At 52.4% G+C, this 27,941-nt stretch overlaps 6 protein-coding genes across 7 annotated transcripts; 3 read left to right on the top strand and 3 right to left on the bottom strand.

Annotated features, from left to right (window-relative positions):
* Positions 1-32: 32 nt before the first annotated feature.
* Positions 33-4,305, bottom strand: TRIREDRAFT_53044 (the record flags this gene model as incomplete). Of its 2 annotated transcripts, XM_006961050.1 has the most annotated exons (3): positions 33-283; positions 456-4,239; positions 4,288-4,305. In XM_006961050.1, 3 exons carry the CDS (start codon positions 4,303-4,305, stop codon positions 33-35), a joined length of 4,053 nt encoding a protein of 1,350 aa, XP_006961112.1. The 2 variants fall into 2 exon arrangements, with proteins under 2 accessions (XP_006961112.1, XP_006961111.1); XM_006961049.1 differs by having other exon boundaries at positions 456-4,305.
* Positions 4,306-5,103: 798 nt separating this feature from the next.
* On the bottom strand, positions 5,104-7,952 carry TRIREDRAFT_21117 (uncharacterized protein). Its single transcript, XM_006960903.1, has 3 exons — positions 7,595-7,952; positions 6,730-7,239; positions 5,104-6,654 (listed from the first exon to the last, which is right to left on the bottom strand). The coding sequence occupies exons 1-3, from the start codon at positions 7,826-7,828 to the stop codon at positions 5,743-5,745; spliced, it is 1,656 nt and encodes a 551-aa protein (XP_006960965.1). The 5' UTR covers positions 7,829-7,952; the 3' UTR covers positions 5,104-5,742.
* Positions 7,953-8,824: 872 nt separating this feature from the next.
* On the top strand, positions 8,825-11,131 carry TRIREDRAFT_73504 (uncharacterized protein; the record flags this gene model as incomplete). Its single annotated transcript, XM_006961445.1, has 4 exons — positions 8,825-9,069; positions 9,137-9,276; positions 9,333-10,305; positions 10,359-11,131. The coding sequence occupies exons 1-4, from the start codon at positions 8,916-8,918 to the stop codon at positions 11,129-11,131; spliced, it is 2,040 nt and encodes a 679-aa protein (XP_006961507.1). The 5' UTR covers positions 8,825-8,915.
* Positions 11,132-11,733: 602 nt separating this feature from the next.
* TRIREDRAFT_73501 (uncharacterized protein) lies at positions 11,734-15,675 on the bottom strand (the record flags this gene model as incomplete). Its single annotated transcript, XM_006961048.1, has 3 exons — positions 15,143-15,675; positions 14,746-14,954; positions 11,734-14,637 (listed from the first exon to the last, which is right to left on the bottom strand). The coding sequence occupies exons 1-3, from the start codon at positions 15,546-15,548 to the stop codon at positions 11,734-11,736; spliced, it is 3,519 nt and encodes a 1,172-aa protein (XP_006961110.1). The 5' UTR covers positions 15,549-15,675.
* Positions 15,676-16,268: 593 nt separating this feature from the next.
* TRIREDRAFT_53187 (uncharacterized protein) lies at positions 16,269-17,264 on the top strand (the record flags this gene model as incomplete). The annotated part of the gene is made up of 1 exon (XM_006961444.1): positions 16,269-17,264. The coding sequence occupies one exon, from the start codon at positions 16,269-16,271 to the stop codon at positions 17,262-17,264; it is 996 nt and encodes a 331-aa protein (XP_006961506.1).
* Positions 17,265-17,708: 444 nt separating this feature from the next.
* Positions 17,709-19,481, top strand: TRIREDRAFT_119530 (uncharacterized protein; the record flags this gene model as incomplete). The annotated part of the gene is made up of 3 exons (XM_006961443.1): positions 17,709-17,815; positions 17,915-18,189; positions 18,286-19,481. The coding sequence occupies 3 exons, from the start codon at positions 17,709-17,711 to the stop codon at positions 19,479-19,481; spliced, it is 1,578 nt and encodes a 525-aa protein (XP_006961505.1).
* Between the last annotated feature and the right edge of the window lie 8,460 nt (positions 19,482-27,941).

Below are 27,941 nucleotides of genomic sequence, written 5' to 3'. Positions count from 1 at the left end.
AACGTGATAATCTCCGTTCTCAGACGGCATCATCACGCATCCAGCCCGTTCAGCTCAATCATCTTAATCACCAGCTTGATAATCTTGCTCCCCGCCAGATCCAGCCCCGGATTCTCCACCTTGTCCGCAATCAGACTGTCCACCATGGCCCTCAGCCGGGCCACCAGCACGCCCAGCCGCGCCCAGCCCCTGAGCCGGAGCCATCCGTCCACCAACAAGCCGCGGCCCAGCGTGTCGAGCTCAATGGGGCCGCAGAACATGAGCAGCGTGTACGCGTTCAGAGCTGATAGCTGTTAGCTTCTAAAGGAGCAAACAAGTCACAGTAACAGAAAAAAATAGCAAAAGTCAAAGGGGGCATACAACAACAGACAAACAAACACACTAACAACAACAGTGACAAAAAGAGAATGATACGTGACAACAACTGGAGAGGAGAGGGGAGGGTTCAAACTCACGAGTCAAATCCCGAATGAAAATCTTGGTCGTCGAAATCATGCTAAAGTACGACATGTACGCCGCGCTCCCCGAGAACCCCTGGCTCCCAAACAGCGTGCTGCTCGGGTGCACAAACACCCGCCCGGCCTCCTGGCAAAAGTACTTGATGGCCCTCGCCTCCGGGTCCAGCTCCACGGCGCCCGACACCGACGCCGCAAACTTCTTGTCCGGGTACTGGATCCGCGCAATCTGCGGCGTAAAGGCCGAGGCCACCAGCGCCCTCAGCAGCAGCGTGTTGCGACCGCCAGGCGCCGCCTGGGACGAGGGCGAGTGGATTCCAATCTCCGTCAGCGCGTCGTAGTACTGGCTCCGCGTGTTGGCAATGTCCGTCAGCGTCTGGAAGGACAGGAAGTTGTCGTCGCAAAACCGGCGGATCTCGCGCTGCGGCGTGCCTCGATCCCGCATCATCTCGTCCCACTGCGTAAAGGCCTCCAGGTCCGTCAGCGGGTCGCCGTCGCCCCTGTAGAAGCGCATTCGGGCCTCCCGCGCCTCGTCGCGCCTCTCCTGCGGCGCAACAAACGGGCTCCGCGTGCTCAGGATGGCGGCAATCGTGATGCAGTCGTCCAGGCAGCCAAAGATGGCGCCAAAGACCATGAGCTTGCCGCACCGCAGGTCCGCCGGCAGCATGGCCAGCTGCTGCCCCATGGCCGTCAGCTCGTCTCCGTCCAGAGCCCCCATTCGCCGCAGCAGCGTCATGGCGCCCTCAATCGCCGGCGTTGCTGGCGGAGTGGGCGATCGGCCGAGGAACCGAACCACGTCCTTCATCCCCATGGCGCGCACCGACAGGCATAGCTGCTCCAGAGGCACGCGTCTGATCTCGGGCTCGGGTCGAGGTGCCATGTTTTGTTCGAGATTCTGCGTAAACAGCTTGAAGCACTTGCCTGCCTGGACACGACCGGCTCGGCCCTGTCGCTGCTTGCATGCCGCTTGGGATGCCCACGTTTCCTCCAGCTTCCTCATGTTGTTCTGCGGGTCAAAGCTCGTCTCCTTGACCTTTCCGCTGTCAATCACGACCACGATGTCGTCAATGGTGATGGAGGTCTCTGCCACGTTGGTAGCCACGACCACTTTCCGCTTGCCGGGTGGAGGGCTGGAAAAGACCCTCTTCTGCTCCTTGGTCTCGAGCGAGGCGTGCAGTGGGAGGACATGGAGTGAGTTGATGGATCGGAGGCTGTTGCAGGCCTGGTTAATCTCCCCAACGCCCGGCAAGAAGATGAGGATGCCGCCCGTCTTCTTCTCGTACGATAGCTCGTAGTCGATGGCCTTGACGGCTTCGGTGATCAAGCTGTAGTTGATCCGATGGCCCAGTTTCTGAATGACCTTGCCCATCGTCTCGTCGCCGATGAAGCTTCCATCGTCGGGTCCATCCACGCCAAAGCCCGTCATGCGAATCACGTCGTCGAGGTGGTATTCTTCAACGGGATACGTCCGGCCCGCAATCTCAACGGTTCCCACGCTCAGCCCCTCGGACTCAAAGTAGCTCTTGAACGTGGCCGCATCGAGCGTCGCCGACATGAGCACCAGCTTCAGCATATCCTTCTTCTGGATCATGACCTCTCGGAGCAGGTTGAGAAGGAAATCAGTGTCCAGACTTCTCTCGTGAACCTCGTCAATGATGATGTGACTGACATCGGCCAAAGAGGCCACGACGTCGTCGACTCGGCCGCCCGACGTCTGAAGCCTCCGGAGCAACACACCAGTGGTGACAAAGGTGATCCTCGTCTCCCTCGACTGTCGAGACTCGCCGCGGATCGCATATCCGACTTCACCTCCCACCCGCGAGCATCGCTCTTCGGCCACTCGATCCGCCAGTCCCAGCGCCGAGATTCGCCGTGGCTGGGTGACAATCATGTTTGCGCACCCGCCAAGCCCCCTTTCGTACAAGTCGTCCAAGAGGAACTGTACAGACTGCGTTGATTTTCCCGAGCCAGTCTCGCCACTGATGATGGTGACCTGGTTCTTGTTGACTGTCTGCACGATGGCGTCCTGCATCTGCCAGGCTGGCAGGGCCTGACGCTTCGTAATCATCTCCCTCTGTGCCGGATTTCCCTGCCGCCGAAGCCACTCCTCCTTGCTCCTGTTGTCGACGATCCATTTCAGCAGCCTTGGCGGAGCTCGCGAGCGCTTGCTCCTTGCCACGGACTTGGCCGGTCGAGTCTCGGAGGCGGCTGAGGAAACGGCTGAAATGTCTAGAAGCTTGCCCGGATTGGCAATGATGTCGTTGATGTGGTGCTGGATCCAGTCCACCACGAGATAGATCTTGGCGGGCTCGTCCTTTAACTCCTCCTCAATGTGCGCCAGCATTCGCTTCACTATACTGAGTTTGATATACGAAGGCAGCTTCGCAATGATGGCGAGGATGAGGTGTCGCGGGTAGCTCGAGCCCCTGCGGACCTGCAAAAAGGTCTCGACGTCTCCGTTCTGCGCATCCTTGACCGACTCGAGGCGGATCTGGATAATGTTGTCTCCCTCTCGACGGAAATTGTTGCCGTAGATGGATTCCAGCGTAGCCACTTCCTCATCCCATTGCTCCTGGGGCGTTCCAAAGTCCAAAAAGTCGCCAGCTGCTTCTTCAGTCCCCTGCTGGTTTGTGGCTGATGCTGGCAAGAGGATATTCTGTAGCGCCTCGGCAGCCACGTCTTCGTTCCCGCCATGCTCATCCAGCACGCGGGTACACAGCTCGACCGAGTACCCCGTCTGAGACAGGCGCTGAATGGCGCCCTCTCTCTTGAGATCGGTCGCTCCGATGGTCACGCCAGCCGAGTACTTCTCCGGAAGAGCCCACCGGGGAAGATCGTCCTCGGGAACGTGGATCAAGAGCCACTCGAGCGTCTCCTGGCGGTCCTTGCAGTATTCCACGGCTTCTGCCACGTGGCTCTGCCGGAAACCCAGCTTGCTGAGCTCGGCAACGACGCTCTTCTTCTCGGCCGGGGGCATGGTGACGCCATGAGGATTCCAGGTCACGCCCTCTCTCAGCAGGGCCTCCAGCTGGATCCTCGTCTGCCTCCCCATCTCGACCTTTGGCACCGACGTCCACCCCTTCATCGCGTTGGAGACGGATCCGCTGCCCGTGTTGCTCAGCAGCACCAGGCCCGCGGCGCCGGGAAGGTCCCTGGCCTTGGCCTTTGCCTGCTCGACCTCCCTGCGCTTCTTGTCCGCCGCCGCCTTGGACTCCTGGCGCTCGAGCAGCGCCCGGAAGGGGTCGGCCTCGTACATCCACGCCTTGCCGTCCTTGACGTCCTGGGCCTTGAGCGCCTGGAAGTCCTTCCACAGCGCCTTGTAGTCGGGCGGCAGCACCGTGTGCTTGTTCTGCATGCTGCACACGCGGAACAGCGCGTACGTGGCCGCGGCGTGCTTGGCCTCGAGCGCCGTCTCGCGCAGCAGCAGGTGCTTGTGCGTCGCCGGGATCTTGAAGGGCTCCAGCGTCGTCGTCTGCTGCGTCTTGGGGTCCTTTGCGCTCAGCGTCACCCACACCGAGAAGCCCTCGGCCGTCTTGCGCGTGTCGTACACCGGCCTGTCCCACTTCTGCTTCTGGCAGTGCTCGCTCAGCAGGTTCACCGGCAGCTTGCCCGTCCACGACGAGCCCCCGATGAGCTGCTTCACCGTCGGCTTGGGGGCTGCCGCTGGCGCCGCATCGGCCGCATCTCCTGCTGCTGCTGCTGCTGCTGTTGCTGCTGCTCCCTTTTGTCCCTTCTTGCCCTTGCCGGTTCCGCTGCCGCTGCCGCTTGCGCCTCCGTTTCCATCCTTGGATGCTGCAGAGGCTTGGCTTGGTGTCGGCGCGGCGGCCTTCACCTTGCCCTTCTTTACCATGCTATATCAAGTGTGTGTGTGTGTCGTTGAGCCGCCAACAAATGAAGGGGGGGGGAAGCAAGAGGTCAAAGGTCGCCTCTATGATTCTCACGCAACACAGAGGTGGCAAGTTGAGACCACTGCAGACACAGAAGGGTATCTCAATGAAGAGAGGAAGAAAGGAAAGAAACGTCTTCCAGACCAGATATTCGTAAGCGTTCCTCCTGGTTTCAACAAGCCCAGTCTGTATTATTCCATCCTCCTCAACTTTTTTCGCCATTCGCCCAAGAGACTCCTGCGATTTTTTTATGGAGCCACATCAGGCTCGGATCTTTGCACTGTGTAGCTCAGATACAGACGGACCGGACCGCCTGGAAACTGAACGCATGCTATAATGCCACATGCAATGTTGAACTCTGCCAAAACTTCAGCGTAGACTGTGTCTTTTGAACTAGATGAGCTATCAATATCCAAACTGCAAATCAGTCAACTATATAAAAGACGGTGTGGAATCTTTGTGTCCCAATCTACCCGTTGAGTTGCCTTCCTCTCTCTCCTCCGTTTCCCGGCACAGTTTTAATACTGTCATGTGCACAGTACTGCATCTGTCTGATGTTTAGGGGTGTCTGCAGGACAGACAAAGACATGATTCGAAATTCAATTCCAAGGTCACAGTAATCGCTCTCACGTCCATGAATCTGTTAACCATCATCGATCGACCTTTGAATAGGAATAATCTGCCTCTTATTTTACTACCTGAATGCGCAGATGAGAGATGCACAAACACTTGATTGTTGCATCAAGAGCAGTCTCTTTTTTTCTTCCAACGACTCTTCCAACAGAAGCACAATGCACTGGCACTGGCTCCTCTCTGCCGTGTCACCTTGATACATGCCACCAGGCTGCCGGATCCAGACATACACGGGCAGGTGGCGAGGCGGGCAGGCAGTTGACAAGGGGGGAGGGTCGAGCAGGCCTCCCTGCTTGCTCTTCAATGGCATTAGCCATCTAGACCCGTGTCCATCAAAACTTTTTGCCCATTATCTTCCTGCTTCAGACTCAATCGGACTGCTCCATCCTCAATCGCGGCATTTTCCTTTGTCAGGCTGGAGCTTTCAAGCTACCATAGGGCCTGCTTTCCGGCTGGGCAATTCTGCTTCCTTCTCTCTTTCTCTTCTCTCCTCGCACAAATTGCCAAGCCAAATTAGGGGGTTAGGGGGGGTTTAGTGTGTTGTTGCCAAATGGGTTTTTTTGGGGGGAGTGGTTATAAGCAGAGCTGTGAATAAACAAAGTGTAGTCTGCTGCTTGTGTTGATGACAATAATGTGAGGGGGTGTGCGAGGGAGGGGGTTATAATCTTGGTATTGGCAACCAACTGTGGGAACACGGCAGTCTTCCAGCGTGATGCATTCCAAGCACCGAAAGTCGTAAAAGTTCATGACAACAAAGCGCCGACTTCTTACATGTCCATCGAATCGCCTCCGTTGGCAAAGTTAAAGCCGCCAGACTGCGCAGCACCGTTGGTTCCGAAGCCAAAGGTGCCGTTGGCGCCGGTGGGCTGGGCGGCGCCCTCGTCTGCGTTCTCCTCCTCGTCGGAGAAGTACTTCTCGATGATGTTGTACGCCTTCATGTAGATCTCCTCGTTGGCATTGTTCTGGCAGTCGTGGATCTTCTCCATGCCACCGCACTCCTCAATGAACAGCGCATAGCGGTTGATGGAGTCGGCGCCGTCGCCTGCAGCCTGTCTATCCAAGTCTCCTATCTTGAGGATATTCTCGAGGCCGTCGAGGGCAACCTGAATGATCTTGTTGTCGGGGCAGGCAAGGAGGTCACACAGGGGCTTGATGCAGCCCTGAGAGACGAGGTATCGGATCTGCTCCGGCTTCTGAAGTCCGCCAGACGTGGCATTGCTTATGGCCCAGCAGGCTTCCTTTCGAGTCTTGAGATCGCCGTTTTGCAAAAGGTGGATCAGAGGAGGGATGATGTTGGCATCAATCACAGCCTGGATCTGGGACGAGTTTCCGGCAGTGATGTTGGAAATGGTCCAGCAGGCTTCCTTGCGGATGCCGTCCTTGGTTGAGCTGAGGAGCGACAAGAGGCATGGGAGAGCGCCGCAGTTGATAATGACCTGGGTCTGGACATCGTCGCCCGTCACAATGTTGCCGACAGATCGAAGGGCGGGGGTCTGCACCGAGGTGGACGCGTGCAGAAGAAGCTCGACGAGTCTGCGGGGGATGCCGGCCTCGATAACGGCCTGGATCTTGTCGTTGGAGCCGTCGGAAAGGTACGAGATGGCCCAGCAAGCATCGATCAAGACTTCGTCATCAAGAGAGTAGACAAGCTTGGCCAGGACGGGAAGAGCGGGCGCAATCTGTAAACGACAGTGATGTTAGAGTGACTTGTTGAGGGGGGGCAGAAACCTGGAGGTCATAGGCAGTGTACGTACCGTGTTCCAGTCGGGCTGCGGGGTCTTGCCACGGCAGAAGTTGCTCAGAGTCCAGGTTGCGTTGCGAAGCATGCTGAGCTTGCGGCTGTCGCCGAGCAGGGCCAACAGAGGCTTGAGGGCACCGCAGCTCAGGACGTAGTCGCGACAATGGGGGCTGTCGCCGGCGATGTTGCCGAGAGCCCAAACGGCTTGTTCTCGCACATCGGGTTCAGGGCTGCCAAGGAGCTCGACGAAGATGGGGACGGCGCCGGCCTCGATAACGACCTGGGTCTGGGTGGCCGAGCCGGAGGCGATGTTGGTGAGGGCCCAGGCGGCTTCGAACTGCACCAGGGTGTGGGGTGATCGCAGGAACTCGACGAAGCGGCTGACGACGCCAGTCTTGATGACCTCCTCGATGGGAGGGTTGCGCTCCTTGGAGAGAAGCTTTCGGAACTTGGTCGTGGCCTGGATTTGCTGATCGATCTGGTCGGAGAAGACGCCAGCAACCATCTGAGGAAGATCCTCGTTCAGCTGTTGATGCCATGTTAGCCAGTGACTCTTAAAGGTATTGTCATCATCATCATCATCATCATCGAGATCTTCTCCCGCCGCACTGCCGAGCCCAGCATCTTCGCTGTCTGGCTATGTAGAACAAGCCTGCACAACAGCTGATGTGCAGCGGCTCCCAGCCCAGTCAAAGTGCCCGCCACCGAGGATGTGGGGTTCAGTCAGAAATCCCCCACATCACAAGCAAAGCACAGCATCACAGCCAAAAGACAGCTGCAAGGCAGGCAGATGGGCCGTCATGTGAGGGCACCGCGGCGGGCAGGCGTGGGATGAAGAACAGAATCAAAAAGAAGAAGAAAAGAGCTCGAGCTGTGCATACCTGAGACTCGGTAGGGGCAGACTCATCGTCGCTGTCGGGGGCGGCGCCGAGAGAGGCGCCTGGGCGGTTGTCGCCAGTGCCGATGCCTCGTCGCTTTGCTAGGTTTTCCTCGCGCTTGGCCTTGCGGATCTCGACCTGCTGCTCCTCGCGGCGGCGACGGAGCTCGTCAGGCTTGAACGTGTTCTTGGCCTTGAACTGGGTTCGGCGATGCTCTGGGATGTATCGGTCCGCCATGGTGCTGACGATGCGGCCTGCAAGTGGGAAGACGAAAGGCGGGCAGGGCAGAGAGGACAAAAGAGCAGGGGTTGAGTGTCTGATGCTGATGCTGCGCGGGGACGATTCAGGATGCCGGCGATGGCACCGTCGACGACGAGACGCTGTCCGTAAAGGTCTGCGGTTGAATCAGGTGCGTCCCTGCTGTTCCGGAGCAGTTGTGCAGAGGAGAGGGAAAAGTTCTGGTTGGTGATGGGAGGGAGGGGAGAAATCGGGCGGGTTATTACAGGGCAGACAGAGGACCAAAACTCAGGTGCTGGGCCTGGGCGGGCTGCGGCAAGGCCTTTTCACTGCCTGTTGCGGGCTGCCAGGACGCTGAAGCCGCCGCTAAAAGCTTTCCAGGTTCTGGTAGCAGCCGCCCAGGCGCGATGCCTAAGGCATCAAGGTGGCACGGCTGCGCTCATGGTGGCATCCAATGCTGCTGCCCGTTAGCGACGAGTACTCGCTTGGGCCACTCTGCTAATGTGCGCCACCCGGTAGAGCCTGTTAGTGGCAAGCCTAGGTACCAAATAGTAGCCACCCGCCTCCCGTCATCCAGCTTGTTTCACTCCCCGGCGACGAAAGCAGGGAAGACAAATACATTGATGTCTCTCGTATTGATCTCTACTACTGTACTGTACCGTATGGACGTGACACCAATAGTACCTAGTAGATGATGAGTCAATGTTGCCCTTACGACAGCTCCCTCTAAGCATATCAAAGTTAGTAAGGTATTATTGGCTTCAGTGAACTCCAGCAACAAGCTACTAGGTGTGGAATACCCAGGTGCCTTATTAGGTAAGTACAGTACAAGCGACTTGTGTCGTCACGTGCTCTCGCGCCTTGCAAACAGCTCTCGCTCACACAGTGCTTCAACTTACTACAGCAGACGCCTCCATCAAGACGCGACTTCATCGTCCTCACGCGCGTTTCCTGTCACCCAAACCACCATTTGCCCGTCTCCGGCAGTCAAGGCCTCGTGGCCGATATGCACTGTGCCGAATAGCCTCCCACTATGCTTCAGACGAGGCTGAGTCTTCTCACCACATGATCGACGCCATGCCCAACAATGGCTCCCCACGGCAACAAGCGGCAGAACCCTCTACCCAGCGGCTTCATCACGGTCCGGGATATACTGGACCGTAAGCGTGGAGTCGGGAACCTACTCAACGTCATTGGCGTCGTCAAGGACTTTCGAGCCCCTGTTCCCACCAGAGGGACCGGTAAGCATTCACTCACTCTCCGCGAACTCAGGGCTATGAGATCTAAGTACCTCTGCCTGATTCCTAGATTGGAAGTGTGAGATCAAGCTGTATGATCATTCTGTCGAAGATGGCTCCTTCGACTCCATTACAATCAACATCTTTCGGCCAGAGAATGAGATGCCCAATCCCAGTGTCGGTGACGTGATAGTGCTCTATCAAGCCAAGGTTGGCCAGTCCTCTACTGAGCATGGCAGTTCTACATTTGCTAAGAAAGATGCCAGCTGCAATCACACGCCAACGAGCTCTCACTGGTGACGCACCGAACTACCGACATTCATCTGTACTCATCAAGTGAGATTCCACGTCCGCCAGAGGGGGCCTTGCAGGCGCTGCGCCCCTTGTCCAGAAAGACAGCTCATAGCCCTGGACAGGTCGTGCATGAATATGTCTCGCATCTCTATCACTCAATCGACAAGAGCAATCTTCCGACAGAGGCTGAGTTCCAGGTTATGAAGACAAGATCCGCTACTCACACCGGCAAGTCCAAGGAACTCAAGGATGTCCGGGACGGCACCTTTGTCGACGTAGTGGTTCAAATAGTCAGGCAGCCATATGACACCGGCGACAGAGTCACTCTGTGGGTTTCGGACTACACTGAGAATGACCACTTCTTTCACTTTACATACAAGGGGCTTGATGCTCTTCAGGGACAAGACAGCTACATGCCTTCCATGCTTCATGGGGCTGGCGCCGGCGCCGGCGGAGAGTGGAAGGGCCCTTTTGGTAAGCGAAGCATGCAGGTCACCTGCTACGATCCGCACACGTCGGTTATCAGAGAACAGGGGCTGTCTGCGGACTCTTGGGTGCTGCTTCGGAATCTCCAAATCAAATTCGGCCGCAACGCCGCCAATCTCGAAGGATTTTTGAGGGAAGACAGGGGGTCGTCCAGTCAAAAGATCAACATTCAGCAGTTGGATCCTAGAAACACAGATTCTCCCGACCCCCGCCTCAAGGAGGCTATCCGCCGCAAACGCGACTATGAACGGGAAAAGCGAGACCGCCTGAAAGACTTATCCGACGCAGCAATAGCCGGGCAGAAGAGAAAAAGCCAGCTGGCCGAGACGGAGCCAACATCAAGCGACAAATCAAAAAGGTCAAAACAGTCGAGGCGGAGAAGCAAGAAGACTACAGGACAAGATGAGCCGAGTGTCGTTCCTGCTACGGCGTTGGCTCCTCCAACAATATTATCTCACGGTATGCTCCCCTGCCTTTCATTGTCTGCTGTATAACATGACTAAAACGAACAGTGAAATGCGATTATGAACAGAAAGCCATCAGCACCATTGACAGCATTCTGGAGCCCGTGTATCTGGAAACGGACATCAATGGCCAGCAGGTCAAGTTACGGCTCCCATTTGTGAATATGAACTACCGGGCACACGTTCGGGTAGTCAACTTTATGCCCCCCGATCTCGAGGACTTTGCTCGGCCGAGGCGGACCACGGAATACGATATGCTTTCCGATAACGAAGAGCTGGACCAGGACGTTTCAGACTCTGGTGGAGAGTCCACGGCGGACGGCACCACGACGCGGGTGTGGGAATGGCGCTTCTTCTTGGAGCTGGAAGACGCGAGTCCCTCATCGGACAAACAAGGGGAGAGGAAATCCATCTGGGTCGCAGTGAACAATTTCTCTGCGCAGTGTCTCGTCAACCTGGACGCTTCTGACTTGCGGAAGAATCAACACGAGCTCGAGACTCTACGTCACCGGCTGTCCCTCCTGTGGGGCGAACTGGAAGAAAGGAAGACATCGGAAAGGGAAAAAAGACGCCGAGCCGCTTTAGCAAACAGAGGGACAGCAAACCGGCCCCCTTCACACAGTTCCGACGATGAGCGCGGGGCGGCGCATATGCAGCAGGTCGAGCCGCTGTCGCACGTCCTCACGAGGCCGTTTGCATGCTGCATTCACCAGTACGGGGTGAAGGTCGCTGAGGAGGATCCGCGCAAGGCGGATGCTGGAGAGGGGAAGAGGTGGCAGAGGATGTTTGGGTTGTTTGGGACGAGGATTGCGTATGACTGAGTGGAATATTGACATGCTCTCTGTCTTGTTTGCCTGGATCTGAATAGCCACGATGGATTGGATAGTCCAGCATGTCAAATGCATTCGCTCCAAGGGCATACTTTGCATGATCTTTTGTCCTAGATATGAGACTTCATTGACTCGTTGGATGTCTCTTTGTGGCAGTCCGCGGGGATTCAGTACTGCCGACTAAAAGTGAGCCACCCAAGTTTGCATAATCTCCTCTCTAGATCCTCATTTGCCACATCATGGTTCCCCTCCTTAGGCTTCATCCAAGAGCATCACAAGGGCATCAGAACCATATTCAGAGGTAAACAGGAAGTGAGAAGTGGATAGTAATCGTTGCCAAAAAAGATAGGAAGAAAGTGAAAAGACACGGACGTAATGTAAGAAGAAGAAGAAAAAAGTACAACAGCTCGATAAGGTACCCTGGCAGTGAGAAGAAGAAGAAGATGACCCCCCCTGAATCCATATCATAAAGTCAACAAAACAGCCAAACCAGTTCATGTCCACAACGAGAGACACTTTTTGTTTTCGCATCCCTCATTCCTGATATTTTTTTTTCCCTTCATCATTCATGCGATTCCTCTTGATATTCTCGCTCAATCGCCGAGGACATCATCATCTGCCTCGTCGTGTTGCCTCTCCGCATCATGCTGCTCCTCATCCTCGTCATCCTCAATAGGATCCTCATCCAGTAGGCCCCTCCTCCGAAGATCCTCCCTCGTGCCCTCCTCTGGCGCAGCATCCTCAAAGGCGTCCTCTTCCTCGTCGTCGTCGTCCTCATCGTGGACAATCTCTGCGCTCAGGGCCGTCTTCTGCGGCTGCTTCTCAGCCGGTGCCGCCGTCGTCGCCGTCGCCGTCTTGGCAGACTTCTTGTTGCTGTTGCGCTTGTTCATCTTCTCCAAGTCGAGATAGGCGACGACCTCTTTGAAGTTGTGGCCCAGCTTGGTCGCGTTGCGCTGCAGCCGCCGCTTCAGCTTGTTGACCTGGCCGCCCTTGGGTTCGATGAGGTCTGCCGTGATGATGAGGACGTATTTGGCGGTCAATTCGCACAGGGCCTTTTCGGCCTTGAGTTCGGCGGCGAGCCGCTCTTCCTTGGACAGGGTCTCGTCTTCGTCCTCTTCGTCAGAGGACTCTTCGTCATCAACGGGGTCCTCGTCTTCGGCAGGCTCGTTCAGTATCCTGTCCTTCTTGGCCTTCTTCGCATAGTTCTTCTCCGCGCCCTCGAAGATGGCCGTCAGTTCGGGAACGAGAGTGGACTCAATCTGTTGAACCAAGACCTTGAACTTTTCGTTCCCGCCCGATCGAGAAGCGGAACTTGAAGGGCGGGCTACTACCGGGCGCAACGAGGCAAATGTCAGATGCAGGTCGCAGAGGCTGCCGGTCGCGAAGAGGCGGAGCTGGTCAATGGAAGCTCGAGACGAGAGTGTGGTGATCAAGTGCTTCCGGTAGGTTTGCCGCAAAATGGACAGGCTATCGAGCTCTTCGTCTGCGATGCCGGAGCCCGACGATAGCTCGTTGCTAAGGTTGCGCGTCTTCCACATAAAGTAGAACTGGCAGGCCTTAATTGCCAGAGTGACTACTTCGTCTTCCAGCTTGTCCTTGTCGCCTTCTAGAGAATCGAATTCTCCGCGGCCAACAATGTTCACCAGTATCTGGATCGCCGGAGACGTGGAATCGCCCTTGGACGGCGCAATTTCGAGGTAGTCAACGCAATCGGATATACTAGCCAGCTGGCTGATTTTCGTCAAGATGGTGGACAGCTCCTGTAGAGGTGCTTCATCCAAGTTGCCTCTGGCGGAGAGCTCGCATGTCGTGTCGAAGCTGCGGAGGGAGTCGATGACCACCTCCCAAAGAACGGATAGCTTGCTGTCAGTCAGTTCCTCCAGCTCTTCGAATTGCCGAGCATGTAGCAAGGCAGCCGCAGCCTCGGCCAAGACTCTCTTGTCGTCATGTCTGTTGAACTGCGTAATCACCTCATCGAGCAGCTTCTCGTATATGCTAGTGTCTTGCCGCAGCTGCTGGAAAGAGTCCAGTTGGAGACATCGCTCCAGGCGAAGGACGATGGCCGCCGTCTCAGGCTCCGCACCGTATTTGCTCAGCAGTTTGGGGATATTCGTGGCCAGCTCCAGCGCCAATTCTTCCTGGGCATCGGCTGCTTCGGTGCGAGGTCCACGCTTCTTGCTCTTGTCTTGCTCGGAGAGGTGTAGCAAGGTCGACTTGATGGCGGAGCCCAGAACGTCGAGTAGGATCTTCTCTTCCACGGCGTTGGGAGCAACCGCCTTTTTGAATGCATCCTCGGATGGGTTGTTCTTCTTTGATCTGGACTTGGACTTGGTACTCGTCGTGTGGTCGTAGAGAAGATAGCCGGCCAGAATCTGCCAGGACTTGACCTCCGGAATTCTGTCATAGAGCACCTGAGTGGCCAGAGAAATTCTTGTCTCTGGCATGGTGCTCTCCAGCAGGTCGACGTCAAGTCCCACCGCAAGCCCTCCTGTCCGCTGAGCCTCCTCCACCTGTCTATCATAGGTGTTGAGAGTTTCGGCCAAACATTTCAGATTCAACCAGTCTCTCCTCGGGGACTCGTAGATGTCATCTCCTGCAAGATCCAGCTCTTCCAGAACATCGGAGCCGCCCATCTGGTCAATCTTGACGTCCATCACATCGCCAACACAGGCGATGAAGAAGCCAACAACGGCCTTGCGAATCCGGATCTCGCTATCAAAAATGAGTCTGCCAATAGCATCTATCTCATTGGGCTCAAGGATAGCGGCCGCCCGCAACGAGTCAATAACCGACACGGCGGCGACTCTGACCGACACATCGGCATCGACCGTCGCCATCTCAATGAGGCGGGGGCGAAATCGGTCGATGAAGTGGCCGAGCTGCTCCGCGTCGCGCTTGAACAGCTTGTTGAGCTGCTTCAATACCTCCTGCCTCGTTCCCGCGTTGGTGTCGGACAGCATCCAGCCCAGATAGCGCAGGTAGCCGGGCTCGAGGAAGACCGTGGGCAAGTTCCATATCCAGGTCCCGAGGGCCTCGACACACTCGACACGAATCCTGGGATCGACATCACGGTATCGGTGGACGAAGACGGTTTCGAAGAATGACTGGATAGCGTCGTTGCAAATCTTGCGACTCTGGGTAGCCTCGGACAGGCTGCGCTGGATTTCGTCGGCCTTGGTCTTGTTTTTGCCGCGCTTCGCAGCCTGCAACTGCTGCTCAATGCTGGCGATGCGTCGGTCGAGGACGCTGGCGATATCAACAAGCGCAGACTGGATCGCCAGAGAAATCGTCGTGGCCGTGTGGCGGAAGGGGCGCAGCGGCGAAGAAGACATGCTGGCCAACCAAGCGTGGAGGTTGTCAACGAGGTCGACATCCTTGTACATGACGTCGGTCTCGTGTAGCAGAGTAATGAGAGCCTGGAAGAAATTGATGAGCAGATCTCGGAATGATCGAGTGGACTTGGCGCGGGCGATTAAGGGATAGTCGACGATTTGTTGCTGCACAGGCCGTCGGTTAGCAACGTTGCCATCATTTTGCTGCCTCCTCTCCCACATGGAGCTGGTAGACTTTCCAACTCCATCACCAGATCCTCATGATATACGCACCTCTTGATAAACACTTTGCAGATCCACCAGTCGATTAGGAATGTTTTCCGGGTCGCGAATATCATCAACCGTCACCTCGAGGTCACAGCCGGCGCATCGCAGGATGCAGTTGACGAGATCGCCCAAGGCAGCCGCATCGCTCTCTTTGTACTTCTCGAGCCATTGCTTGGCAACAAACTGAGCAGAATCGCCAGACGCAAAGATGTCGGCTGAAGCCAGATTCAAGAACCAGTGTCAGTGACGAAGCGACAGAAGGAACAGGGAAAGAGAGAGGGAGAGGGAGAGTGAGTGAGAATGAGTGAGAGAGAGGGGGGGAGAGGGGGGGAGAGAGAAGGAGAGAAAAGAGAGAGAGCAGAGGGGCAAAGCTGGAGAAGTCGTCATCACAGTCTTGACATACCAAACAGGCCGGTCCCCTTCTCTCCAGCATCGATGCGGACCGTCTTCTTGGGCCGACTGGGAATGCGCGCAACGGTGCCAGCCATGGCGGGCCGGGCGCCGTTGATCTTGGGCTTCTTGGTGCTCGGCTTCTTTGGGCGGCTGGTTTGCGCCGCCTTCCGCGGCTTCGGCGCAGGGTGGTCCTGGTCGCTGTCGGCGTCGCTGGGGACATCGCTCATGTCCTCGTCCGAGGCGGCGTCGCCGTTCTCGGCGCCCTCGTCGGCATCGTCGTCGGCGTCCTCGTCGTTCCGCTTGCGCTTCGCCGCCGGCGCTGTCGGCTCGGGCGCGTACTTGGCGGGAGCTTTGACGACGCGTCCGGACCGACGACGCGCCTCCGGCTCTGGAGACGCGGTTGCGCTGGCGTCCATTGTGTCGAGTCTAGCAGGGCGAGTGTGCGCTGGATGGCTTCATGCGGGTCGAGGGCCAGGCCGGGCGGCAGCGGGGGTTGCGGGCGGTTTGGCGGCGAGGCTGAGGATCTGTGGTGACGGAATCGCGTTGGTTATTTTCTGTTGTGTCATGCAGCGGTTTTTGCTTCTGGCTGGCCATTTGCTGCGGTTTGGGGGGTTTCGAGGTGGGCAAGAGAGCAGCCCACTCTGGGCCCCGGCTGAACGTCGGCAGTGCCTGTTCCTGGCGGCTCTACCTACATTACCTTACCTTATTCGGTACCTACCTAGGTAGTAGTCCCAGCTGGGCCGTAACTGGAGAATGAAGCTGCGGGAGCTCATGAACCGGCAGGACTCGTGATTTCTTGTTGATGATGGCAAATAATTCTTCAAATGAACTGATCATTTGGTCATTTTTGGCCAACTCTAAACATTTATACTAGCATAATATCTTGAGGGGATCGCTTCAATGTGTGCCTCCCTGGCTGACTGAGGAGCTGCCATGCGCTAGATACTACCAAAGATAACCCTCACGAGCCCCCATCATCTATCATTAGGTAGGTGCAGTCACAGATAAGCACCCACGTCTACGAACATCAACCCTCTATAAGCCCTCATGACACCTAACACATATATATGCACCCCTACTTGAACGGGAATAACAGCATTTCCACCAGCCTCTCGCAATACAATGACCGGACTATCATGACGTCGTCGCCGTTCCCCCCTTCAGCGTCCCTCCCCGGTGATGGCCGCATCGTCGTGAGACTCCTCCCCGCCGGCGGCAGCGGCCTCGAGACCATCAGCTACCAGTACCCTCTGAAGCTCATCTCGCCTTCGCCCACAGTCGCCCAGAAAAGCGCCCTCGTCTTTCTCCTCTCCTACGGAGGCGGCCTGGTTGGTGGCGATGGCGTCAACCTGTCCGTCCACATGCGCCGCGGGTCGAGCCTCAGCCTGGTCACTCAGGGCCATACCAAGATCTTCAAGTCTGCAACGCCCGACATCATCACCAGCCAGAAGATGCAGGTTCAGGTGGATGAGGAGGCCGCAGTCTGCCTCCTGCCGGATCCCGTCCAGCCATTCGAGGACAGCGTGTACGAGCAGACTCAGATCTTCACCCTGAGGCAGCGGGCATCGCTGTGCCTCCTGGACTGGGTGACGCAAGGGAGGGCGGCGCGCGGGGAGGACTGGAGCTTCACGAGATGGACGGGGCGCAACGAGGTCTGGACACAGGGGTCTGATTTGGGGCAAAAGGGGAGGCTGCTCATCCGGGACAATGTCATCTTGAGCCAAGATGGAAGCAAGCCTGTTGGGCTGCCGTTAAAGGACACGATGCACAAGATGAGTGTCTTGGGGACTCTAATACTTACAGGGCCCGTTATGGAATCTATTGGGGACTTTTTCATGGCCGAATTCACCGCCCTTCCTCGGATAGGATCTCGCGACTTTCGGTCCAAGGAGGATCAAGAGAAGGACGCCGAGGAGAAGCCAGAGTTTGAGCGGTGGCGAGCACGGAGAATCGCAATGGAGAAGCAGCACAACATACTCTGGTCTGCCGCCCAGGTTCGGGGATGCGTCATTGTCAAGTTTGGGGCGGCAACGGTGGAGGCTGGACGGTCGTGGATTGGGACAATGTTGAGGAGAGAAGGGAGCATCGCCAGCCATTTTGGCGATTCGGCGCTCATGTGCGTTGAGCCCTGATACAAGCAGCTGGAAATGCCTACGCCACAGGATTTATCGGAAGAGACTTCAAATATCTTGCCAGACCAAGAGATGACAATGAAGCGAATCAGAATTCATATCAGAGGGTTATCGTCATATCGACAGTGGATCGAAGCATGAGTAGCAGCAGCAGCAGCATCCTGACTTACAGCAGAAACAGCTGGAGGAGCTTCCAGACAATGTAGGTAATAATCGTGTTAACCAGCTAAGCCTGTTGCAGGGGGGGGGGGGGCGTTTGTGTATGAATTTCCGTCGTCCCCCACCTGGACAGACAGTTGCAGCACTAAATCAGAGCCCCGCCAAAACTTTTGAATTTTCCATTTTCCATCAATTCAACGCCGGAAAGTCAGTCATCGCGACTCGATTTCTAATACTTCCTCTCGATTGAACACATCACCACAGCCAGCCTCGCACAGCCACAGCATGGTTCGCGGAAGAACCACAGCCCGGGGCGTCAGGAGAGGCGGCGCCGCAGCTTCTTCACGGCCGCAGACCGACGCCGACGACTCGAACCACAGCCAGGACCAGCCGTCGACAGGCAGCGCGGCGCCACAGGCAACCATGGGATTGGCAGACTCAGGCGCCGAGCAGGGCGCTTCATCACAGCCCGCGGCATCGACAGTCCGGAGGGGAGCGACATCGGCTCGGGCAGCGCGCGCAGCAGCTTCGACCGGCAGATTCAGGCCCAAAAACGTCCGGCGAGATGAATCCGAGCGAGACGCATTGGCCCAGCAGGAGCAGCAGAAGGCGAGCGAGAGGGAGGCGGACGAGAGGCGCGCCAGAGGCCGGTCACGGTTCCGCAGCAAGCGGAGTCGCGGCGATGCCATGGGCAGCAGAGGCGGCGCCTTTGGCCGGCCGGTAGCCGGAGCCAGCGGGCCGTTTTCCTCGGGCATGGGAGGACCAGGTATGTCATGTCACTTGAGCTCGAACCTACCTTACGCAGCTACGGGTTGGGGCATGTGCTGGCGATGCTGACAGAACCAAATGACAGGTGGCCCAGCTGGCGGAGGCTGGTTTGGTGCGGGCGGCGGCGGCGGCGGCGGAGGCGGCAGTTTCGCGAGATCCGGCAAATTCGAGGCCAAGTCTGGGTCAGGGTATGGGTTTTCCGGCGAAGGGGGCTTCCGCGAATCGAGAATCAACGCCGACAAGCTGCACGCGATGGCGCACGACGGCGACCTGGACAGCGAGGACGAGGCCATGCTGAATGCGCTCCATTCCCGGACGGGGAGCGTCATGCCCATGGGCATCCTGCGGCGAGAACACAAAGAGGCGCCAGTCATGGTGGCCACGGCGGCAGAACTGGAGGCGGCAGAAAAGGCAAACGCCAACGCAACGGGCGAGGAGGAGAGCCTCTGGGTGGATGGCGAAGGGTCATTACCGCCGGTCGACCAACCTGAAGAGGGCGACTGGAAACGAGCCGCGAGAGTCAAGAAGGAGCCGACAGACGACTCGATGGACCTGGACGTCGACACGAAACCAGCTACAGACGAGAAGAAGCCGCCTCTGACCAAGGCAAAGGCCAAGAAGCCGGTCGCTCAAGATCCCGAGGAGAAGATGATTCGCACAGACTTGAGCCTCCTGGCCAGCGAGCTGGGCGCCATCACGATCAACGGAGACGGCGAAGAAAAGGCCGACGAGACGGCCAACAAGGACGGTCGACTATACCTGTTCCAGTTCCCCCCGCTGCTCCCCCCTCTGAAGCAGGTTGCCGCGCCCCAGCCTCGCATCAAGGTCAAGGAGGAGGAGGAGCAGCAGCACGCTTCTGCCAGCCTGCACGCAACGCCCCTCAGCGGAGCCGCCACACCCGTGGACCTCACGCAGCAAGGCGACGGCGAGGAGTCGTCATCGTCGGACGACGAGGAGGACGAGGAGCAAGAGCGCAGGCACGGCTTCCGGACGCAGGCGCTCTCCAACGGGGGGCTCATCGGCCGGCTCAACGTCCGGAGGTCGGGCAAGGTGGAGCTGGACTGGGGGGGCCGCATCCTGGAGATGAGCCCGGCGGCGGGCATGAACTTCTTGACGACGGCCGTCATCGTGGAGGAGTCGGACGAGAAGCCTCAGAACGGCGTGACGACGGGCGAGAGCATCGGCATGGGCAAGATCATGGGGCGGTTCGTGCTGGCGCCGATATGGAGCGAGGAGGAGGAGTGGGAGGTTGCGCCCGAGGAGCTCGACATTGGGGGCGCGAGCCAATAGGAAGGGTGATTGAAGCATGAATGAAACTCTGGGCCTCGAGTCAATGACGACGGCATCACAACAACTAAAAAGTCTGCGTTCCCATATATCCCCGTGATTCTACGATACGGCCTGCCTGTTGTATCTCTCATGTAATGATCTTGAAGCTTGCAAATTTCTTTCTTCTTCGCACTGCACTGCCCTGCAACTCACACTAGGCAATAATAACACGGCTGGGCTGTGAACGAGATGTTTTTCTTTTTTTCCTCGGCTGGCCTTGTCTTTGGGGAACATGGCCTGTTGGTCGAGTGAGCGGGGGAAGAAATTCAATAGTGCGTTCGATTTGGATCGAGGCATAAGATTACAGCATGCAGGAGATGACATTCCCAACGCCCCCCCTTGTCTCTTCTGGATAATGGACAGGTTCCGGTGCTTGGAGGTGTTGGTTCATTGAAAAGATGCTATCGGATGATGACAGGCAGCAGGCCTGGTTCTGGATAAATCCTTGCCTACCTTAGGTACGAGTGAGTGCAAATAGGAGTAATGGGCCGTTTTGATGTGATGCTCTGGGAAATTGTGATTGATGTCTCTACATCTGCTGTATCAAACCATCTTGAGCCATTTTTCGAGATATATCTAATACAACATAGAGAGTGAATTAACCCCTTCTTTTCTACACAGCCATCCATCCACCCATGCCTCCCATCTCGGAACAAAGCCCGAACCCCCTCCCCTGTCATAAATCAACAATAACAACAACAACAACAACGACGACGACAACAAACATCCCCGATTGGTCAAGACTTGTCTTCTCCCCCTCCTCCTCCTCCGTAACTCGTACGGTTTCATGGCTCTTGTGCTTTTGGTACAATGACTTACCTAGCTTCTGACTAACCTCTTTACAAGCACCATGACGGAACCCAAGACATCACCAGCTCTCTTGCCAGCCTATCGTCATGTCCAGTATATTCACGAATGTCTTATATATTCAGCTTTATTTCTTAATGTTCCTTGTTATTTTTGGTATTATATGAATGAAAATGAGGCAAAATAAACCACGCAGACGAGCTGAACTTCTTTCCCCTCCTCCTTCCCCTCCTCCTCCTCATCATCATCCTCCTCATCGCTTCCCCCCCCTCGTCCCGATAGCGAGCAAACCATGCATACCCTCATGCAGGTACACGCCATCATCCATGCAAGCCTGAAATCCTTCGCACGCATCCTCTTCCAACGCAAACAAGTCCTCACCCTCCTCCCCCTCCTCCCCAACAAAAGCACATAAATTAAACACCTCAAACCACACAAGGAGAAGATTTCAAGGGGGAAAAAAAAATCACGCTGTTTTTCCGTCCGTCATCTAGACCCTTGCGGAGTATTTCTCTTCTTTCTTTCTTTCTTCTTCTTTTTTCCCTTTCATCCCGGTTCCTGCCAGTAAAAGGTATTACATGCCCGTATTTCCCCGTCCCGTCCCGTCCCATTTCTACATCCATCCCTCCATCCATCCATGCAGATATTCTCGCATGGTACCGAAACACAAAAGCCACTGCAGCCGTGTAAGCAAGTAGCGTTTTCAAAAAAAGTTGGCCGAACCCGTCGCCCTGTTCCAACATCCAAGACTTTTTGGTTTTGTGTTGCCAGTATCCACATCTTCCATTTTACCCGCTTCGCCTGGAAGTTGAAAGATGAGGGTGAGGCTTTCTCGGTTGCCCGTTCCCCTCCCCCCCCCTTCTAGGCGGCTAAATGGTGCCCGACCAGGACTGACTGAGCCCGTAAGTGGAACATGACGATAACAAGAGTGAAAGAAAACAAAGAGAAAGTAAAATATTGAGGTAAGGGAAAAAAAAGAAAAAGGAATGCCGAGAACGAGGGCCGAGGCCAGCAGAGTAAAGAAGGAGAAAGAAGCCTAACGTCTCCTCTCGCCGGGACCGTATCCAAAGTATCCCGTCTCTTGGCTCTGGGCCTCTAGATTGTGAATCTCGTCAAAGGACGACGAATTGGTAGCCTCTGTGACGACGCTCCTTGAGGGAGAGTACTCCTTGCTCCCGCTGGCGCGCTTCCCTCCCTGTCGACTGTCCAGCCGAGCGGCCGCTGCCCTGCCGGCATGTGAATGCATGTGCTCAATGGTCAAGCCGACGTTCGTCCTCGTCGTTGATGGGTGCGGAGTCGCCGTGTCGTAGACGGGTCCGACATGCTTGAGAGAGAAGTTGTTGGGCTCGTAGGCTCGGCCAGCGGTACTGCTAGGGGGCACAGGTCTGTCTTCGGCGGCGGCGTATCGCGCGTGAGCGGAGGGCGCGCTATGGGTGCGGCCGGTCGACTCGAAGCCGTGGATTTTCATGGCGCGCAGGAGGGGGCGGATGGTGGCGAGGCTGGAGGCGACGATGGCGACGCCGGGCTCGATGATGGTCCATATCATGACTTCTGTTGCTGAGTCTGTTCACCGATGCCGCATTAGGATCCATTGTCATTGACCAGTAGGGGGGCTGGGGAGGGCAGTATGAGACGTACAGAGCAAGTCATCAGTGTCTTGGAGTGTGCTGAGGTATTTGATCCTAATGATGGTGGCGATGCTAGCACTGGTCACAGCCGAGTTAGCATCTTAGCATCTTCATGGGGAGGGGGATGAGGAGGTCACAATGGGCTCATACAAGATGCCGAGGCCGAGAATGAGAATGACGGTTGCTTTGGCCTGGCTTGTCATCTTGACCGACCACAGCATAGGAATTGGGAGGAGAGCCTAGAACAGAGAGTAAGAATCAGTTTGCATCAACAACCAAGAAGCCAGTCCTCACATATAACCAGTCAGACGCAATCGTCATGACGCTAATGGCATACGCAGCAGCAATGATATCATCAGGCGACGCGCACTTGCCCCCCTGGATCCGGAAATCCCACTGCTTCTGCACGGGGCTGCACTGGAAGATGTCGTAGAAGAAGATGGCGAGGCTCCAGATGGCGATGATGACGAGGCTGATGCATATGATGTAGTTGTAGACCTTGCGGGCGGAGACGCGCAGGAGGAAGATGCCGATGCTGAGCTTGATGAACATCATGTTGATGACATATGTGACGGTGGCCAATGCTTGCCACTGGAAAAGAGAGAAGTTGTGAGAAGTTGTTTGGTCTTTTAGAAATGTTTGAAGGTGAGACTCACCATGAGAGCCGAAATCTTCTTGTCGTCGTCTGTGATGGCAGCATTATGCCTCCCCATGCCATCCTGAACACCGACAAAAACAAAAGCGCATGAGAGTGTGAATATCACCTGCACAAGCTCATCAGCCTGACATTCTCCCCCCATCAAAGGAAGTTAGACAGGTCGCAAGACGTACCTGAGCCACGAGCATGAGCCAGTCATCCTCCTGCATACCCTTGATAACCACGGCCCGCGTGTACGTCCTCAATCCCACGGCCAGCCAAGACAGGGCGAGGAAGGCTATACACGTGCCCACCAGAGGGCCGCCATTGTATTCGTTCACGTCGAGAGACTCATCGGCCATGACGATCCAACGTCCCAACCTTTCCGATCAAGACAGCTGACGACCGGCATAGCAACACGACGGCTGCAGAGAGAGGGAAGTGGAAGCGAGAGGGGGGAGGGAGGAGAGGAGAGGAGAGTAAGTAGATCGGGATGGCTCCTAGAAGGGCATCGGCGGAGGAGGGATATAAAGCGAGCGGCGGTGCTATTACCGAGGGACACCTAAGAGAAAAGGAATGCAGAAGAAAGTGTGCCAAGGGCAGGGGAACAGAGGAGGGCAACAAGCACAAAGACCGAAACCAGCTAAAGGTGACGAAAGGTAGGCGAGCGCGGGTGCTATATCTACAACCGGGCGCCCAAGCCACGGCTGGGGGATGAGGGGGGGGGTTGTCCTGTTGGGAGAAGAACAAGAGAACGAGTCACAGGCCCCGATCGACGGCCGGGATATCAAACTTGATGGTCTCGCCGTCCAGATGAGGATAACACAGCCGGGGCGTCTCTCTGGTTTCTCCCCCCGTTCGGTCCCAGGAGAGTGGTCATGTTTGGGGCAGCAATTTCTCTGTCCCTCTTCACCTCCGTTTGCGAGCCCTGCCGGAGCCGAGCTGACGATATTGACTGGCTCAGCGATCACCGCATGGGCTCGACTCACAGGCGCCGGCTCGGCGTCCAGGAGCAAACGAAAACGCGTACATCGGGAGTCAAGGGAACTCCATCGGCCCCCCCAGTCGCCTTCTTTTGCTACAACATCCACACGCTAATAACCCAGCAGCTTCGCTAAACAAGATGCCGAGTGGGCCGCTTGAGGTCCCTTTTGCCTATGGCATGAGTAGCACCAGAACGGGCCGCCGTTGCGAAAGGATTTTGCGTTGCTGGAGGTGTGCTTGCGGTGCGATAGGACCAAATGGATGGGGGATGGGGGAGGAGTGTGTCAGTGTGTGTGATATTGACAGGGGGGGCGGCGGCGGTCACTGGCTTGACTCGACTCATAGCGGCTGGTTGGCTGGAGCTGTCCAGTCACAGTTCGACGAGCAGCGAGAGGATGAAATGCGATGCAGAATGCACGAGGTCGTTGACCCGCAGCGAGTGGTGGCCACCCCTGTCCTGTCCGGCGCTGCATCTGAGACATGCGTCCATCGGATCGAAAAGAAAGGGCATGTCGTCCGATGGCGAGGAGCACAACGTCAAGGCCGGCTGTAGCTGGACGATATGATGATGATGGCTCCTCCACCGATCAAGGTGTCGTCAACGGCGGGCTGCCTAGGTGGATGGATTCCGTGATCCGGCGTTTGACGCAAAGAGAAGGCATGTTGTGATAATAGCGGGTAAAGCAGAGATGAGAGAGAGAGAGAGAGAGGTAGAGCAAACTCCCAGCAAACGCAGACATCGAATATGTCATTCAATCTCTTCAGCATAGTCAGTCCTGTCACAGCCCGGTCCGTGGCGTCGAATGGTCCAACAGACCCTTGCCGATGGCATGCAGCCCATCACACACGAGCAACAGCGCTGTGTCGATGTCCTCTCTGTCCCTGTCTCTTATTACTACTATCGTCTTCCGTGGTGAAGAACACTGATTCGATCGTGTTCCCTGTCATTGCATCTCGCACTTGGTCCAAGAAGCCTAGGGCGACAACAGAACAGACAAGGGGGGGGGACGAGGGGAGGGTTCATCATCAACCACAAGCAATGCACAAAAGGTCCCCTTTCTTCACCATCTCGCCTCTCTGTCTCTTCTCTTTCGCAGAGTGCAACCCTTCTTCGGGTCCGGCAGCGGCACTTTCTAGCATACCTACCTAGGTAGTATCAAGAGACACTTCTCTTTGCGCAACCCCCTGGCATTTTGATTCTGCTGCGGGAGGCATCAGACGGGCTGCTGTGGTTGGTCGGGAGCTGGCGCCGGGGTGGCATCGACCTGACCCGTTTGCCAGCGAATAGAAGCGCGCAGCGGCACGATGCGGGTGATTTCTCATCAAGCTTTTGCCGAGCCAGTCGCTGCAATCAGACACTCTATTGTCGCAGAGAAGTCGTTTTGACGATGGAGCGGCGATGGAGTTTGAAGCCAGTAGGTAGAAGAAGAGGAAGAAGCGCTTTGTAGGTCACATGCTGTGCTGCTTGCAAAGAGGTAAGGTAGGTACCAGGTACTGCCTTATCGATCTGCTCTCTGGCTTCTGTAGCATGCATGTGATGCAAGATGATTAATTTATACTACCTAATGCGCTATAGGGCGTCTTCTATAGCTAGTGCTGTATTATATAACACATACTATAACTGCCAGCCTTTAAAAAAAAAGATAATGCCCTTATTATATATCTTCTATAAATTAGCTGTCTTTTATAAATTAGCATATCCTATTTTTAATATTATTAACTATAAAGGTCTATAGTTTATAAAGTGTTTTAGCTATAAGGTTATACCTTGCCTTTATTTTTATAATTTATTTTTATAAATCCTTATACTATTATCTATTAGCCTTTAATTAAAAAAGTAATATAATATTCTTTTATTTCTTATTTATAAGTTCTTTCTTAAGCTTATTAATTTACTTTTATAAATTTTAAATTTAAGTATTAGCTATTTTAGTTTTTTTTTTAATAATATTTAGGAGAGTAATTTAGTTTTTAAGCAGTATAATTAAAAAGAACTTATTATTTATTATTAAGGGCTAGATAAATACTATAAATATATTTTATTAGCTTTTATTTATTACTATTATTAATATTATATTTATTTTAAATAGTATTATTTTAGCTAGTATTATTTTAAATAGTATTATTTTATTAAACTTTAATAAAGTTAATAGTTTTATAATTTTACTTAAGGTATATTTTTAAATAATATACTTATTAATAAGAAATAGTAGTATTTATTTAGCTTTTTCCTTAATAATCTGTTTTATATTAAGTAAAATAACTGCTAATAGTCCTAGTTTTAGTATTTTTAAATATATTTTAGTAATATTATTAAAGTATACTTATTATACTACTGCCTATAATTTAAATATAATATATAATATTTATATATAGACCTAAAATAGCTTTTATATAGCGTTTTTATAAATATAATTACTACTAATTATATAAGTAAATAAGTTAATAAAGATAGTCTATATAAGCGCTAGTATATAAAACTTCTGTTTTTATTAAGCAGTTTATTTTAAGTAATTTTATTAAAAGGCTATAATAAGTATATATTTTACTACTATTATAACTAGGTTAAGGTTTATATTTTATATAAAAACTTTATTAAGGTTAAGTATAATAACTAGCCCTAGGCTTTTTATTATTTATAGTTAATTATTTTATATATTATCTGCATTTAATATATTATTAAGGCTATTACTATTAAGGCTATTAGTGTTTTCTTATTAGCCTTTTCTTTTATTTTAGTTTTATATTAAAGTACCCTCTTTATTTTATATTATATTATAGTTATTATTAGCTATATTATATATATTCTTATTAAAGGCTAGTATATTATTATTATTTATAACTTATTTATCTTAAGTATTATCTTTTTAATAAGCTAGTATTATTATCTTCTATATTAATAATCCTAGTGTTAAGGAGTGTTTTATATACTTTTATTTCTTATTTTACTTATTAGGGTTTATTAAGTCTGCTTATTATTATTATTAATAACTTATTTAATATAGTATTTCTTTTTCTTAATACTTTTATTATTATTTTTATATTTTCTCCTTCTTTTATTACTTATGCCTTTAGCTAGCTATCTTAGTTATTTATTAATAATCTAGGACTTATTTTATTTTATTTTTATTTTATTTTATTTTTTATTTTTTTTTTTTTTTTTTAAGAGGGTAATATAGTTAAGGCCTAAGTTATATTTACTTATATTCTTTAAGTAAATTTACTTTTAACTTACTTTTAACTTACTTTAAATTTACTTTTTTTTTTTTTTTTTTTTTTTTAAACTAGATTCTATATTTTTATTTATACTAATTATATAGTAGTTTTACTATATTATTACCTAATTTAGCTACTATAAACTACCTGCTATTTACTGCTAGTAATTTAACTATTTATATTAAATACTTTATTATACTATTATATTATTATTTTTAAATTATAGCTTTAAACTATATATTTAATATTTAAATAGGGATTAAAGGCTAAGTGTTTAATATTAATACTAGTGTAGGTTTTAAGTAATTAATTAAAATTACTAGATATATATACTATTATAATAGTATATTTAGCCTATAAGCTAATTACCTTATATATTTAATAATTATAAATAGCTTAGTAAATTATAAGCTATATTTTAGTAATATTATTACTAAGATTTTATAGCCTTTATTAAGGTATAGATATATATTATTATTAATATTAAAGAACTTAATAGTATATTATTTATTATAGTAGTCCTTTATTATTACTATAGCTATTATTATAGTATTATAAACTAATAGTCTTATTTTTAAAAGGTTAAGTAACTTTATTAAGGTATTACTTAAGATATTTATTATATTATTTAGTATAAAGCCTTTATTTATTTTATTTAGTAATAAGTATATAATACTAGACTTTATATTATTAATTTTAAATTAAATATATAGTATTATTACTTTTTATTATAATAGGTCTTATAAATTTATAATAAATACTTATATAGCTAGTATAACTTATTATATTATATATTTTAACTAGCTATTAATTTAAGGGTAGTATGCTATACTATATAGTAGGTTTATTTTAAGTGTTTTTTATAATATTATTTAAATAGCTAATAAAAATCTAAGGTTATAATTAAAGATAATAATCCTTAAGATTCCTTAGTTTATATTTAAAAGTCTTGCTACTAGCTTATTAGCTATTTTTAAGGCTATATTAGTTTTTTTAACTAGTTTTAGAATTACCTTTTTACTAAATTTATTTATAGTAATTAGTAGTATATTATATTTATTATTTATTAATAGTAGTGCTAAAAGGAAGTTAATTATAACTATATAATAAGGTAATAATAATAGTAAAAGTAGTAAAGGTTTTTATATA

The sequence above is a fragment of the Trichoderma reesei genome, assembly GCF_000167675.1.
Source record: "Trichoderma reesei QM6a unplaced genomic scaffold TRIREscaffold_1, whole genome shotgun sequence".
Classification (NCBI taxonomy): domain Eukaryota; kingdom Fungi; phylum Ascomycota; class Sordariomycetes; order Hypocreales; family Hypocreaceae; genus Trichoderma; species Trichoderma reesei.
Note: the sequence above shows the minus strand (reverse complement) of the source record. Positions and strands in the feature narration are given on the sequence as shown.

Bases quoted from the DNA above. Each gene is read 5' to 3' on its own strand.
- TRIREDRAFT_21117 (XM_006960903.1), bottom strand. From the start codon at position 7,828: ATGGCGGACCGATACATCCCAGAGCATCGCCGAACCCAGTTCAAGGCC. The intron at 7,240-7,594 runs GTATGCACAGCT...TGGCATCAACAG, and splicing joins CTGCCCCTACCGAGTCTCAG to CTGAACGAGGATCTTCCTCA. The intron at 6,655-6,729 runs GTACGTACACTG...TGTCGTTTACAG, and splicing joins CGCAGCCCGACTGGAACACG to ATTGCGCCCGCTCTTCCCGT.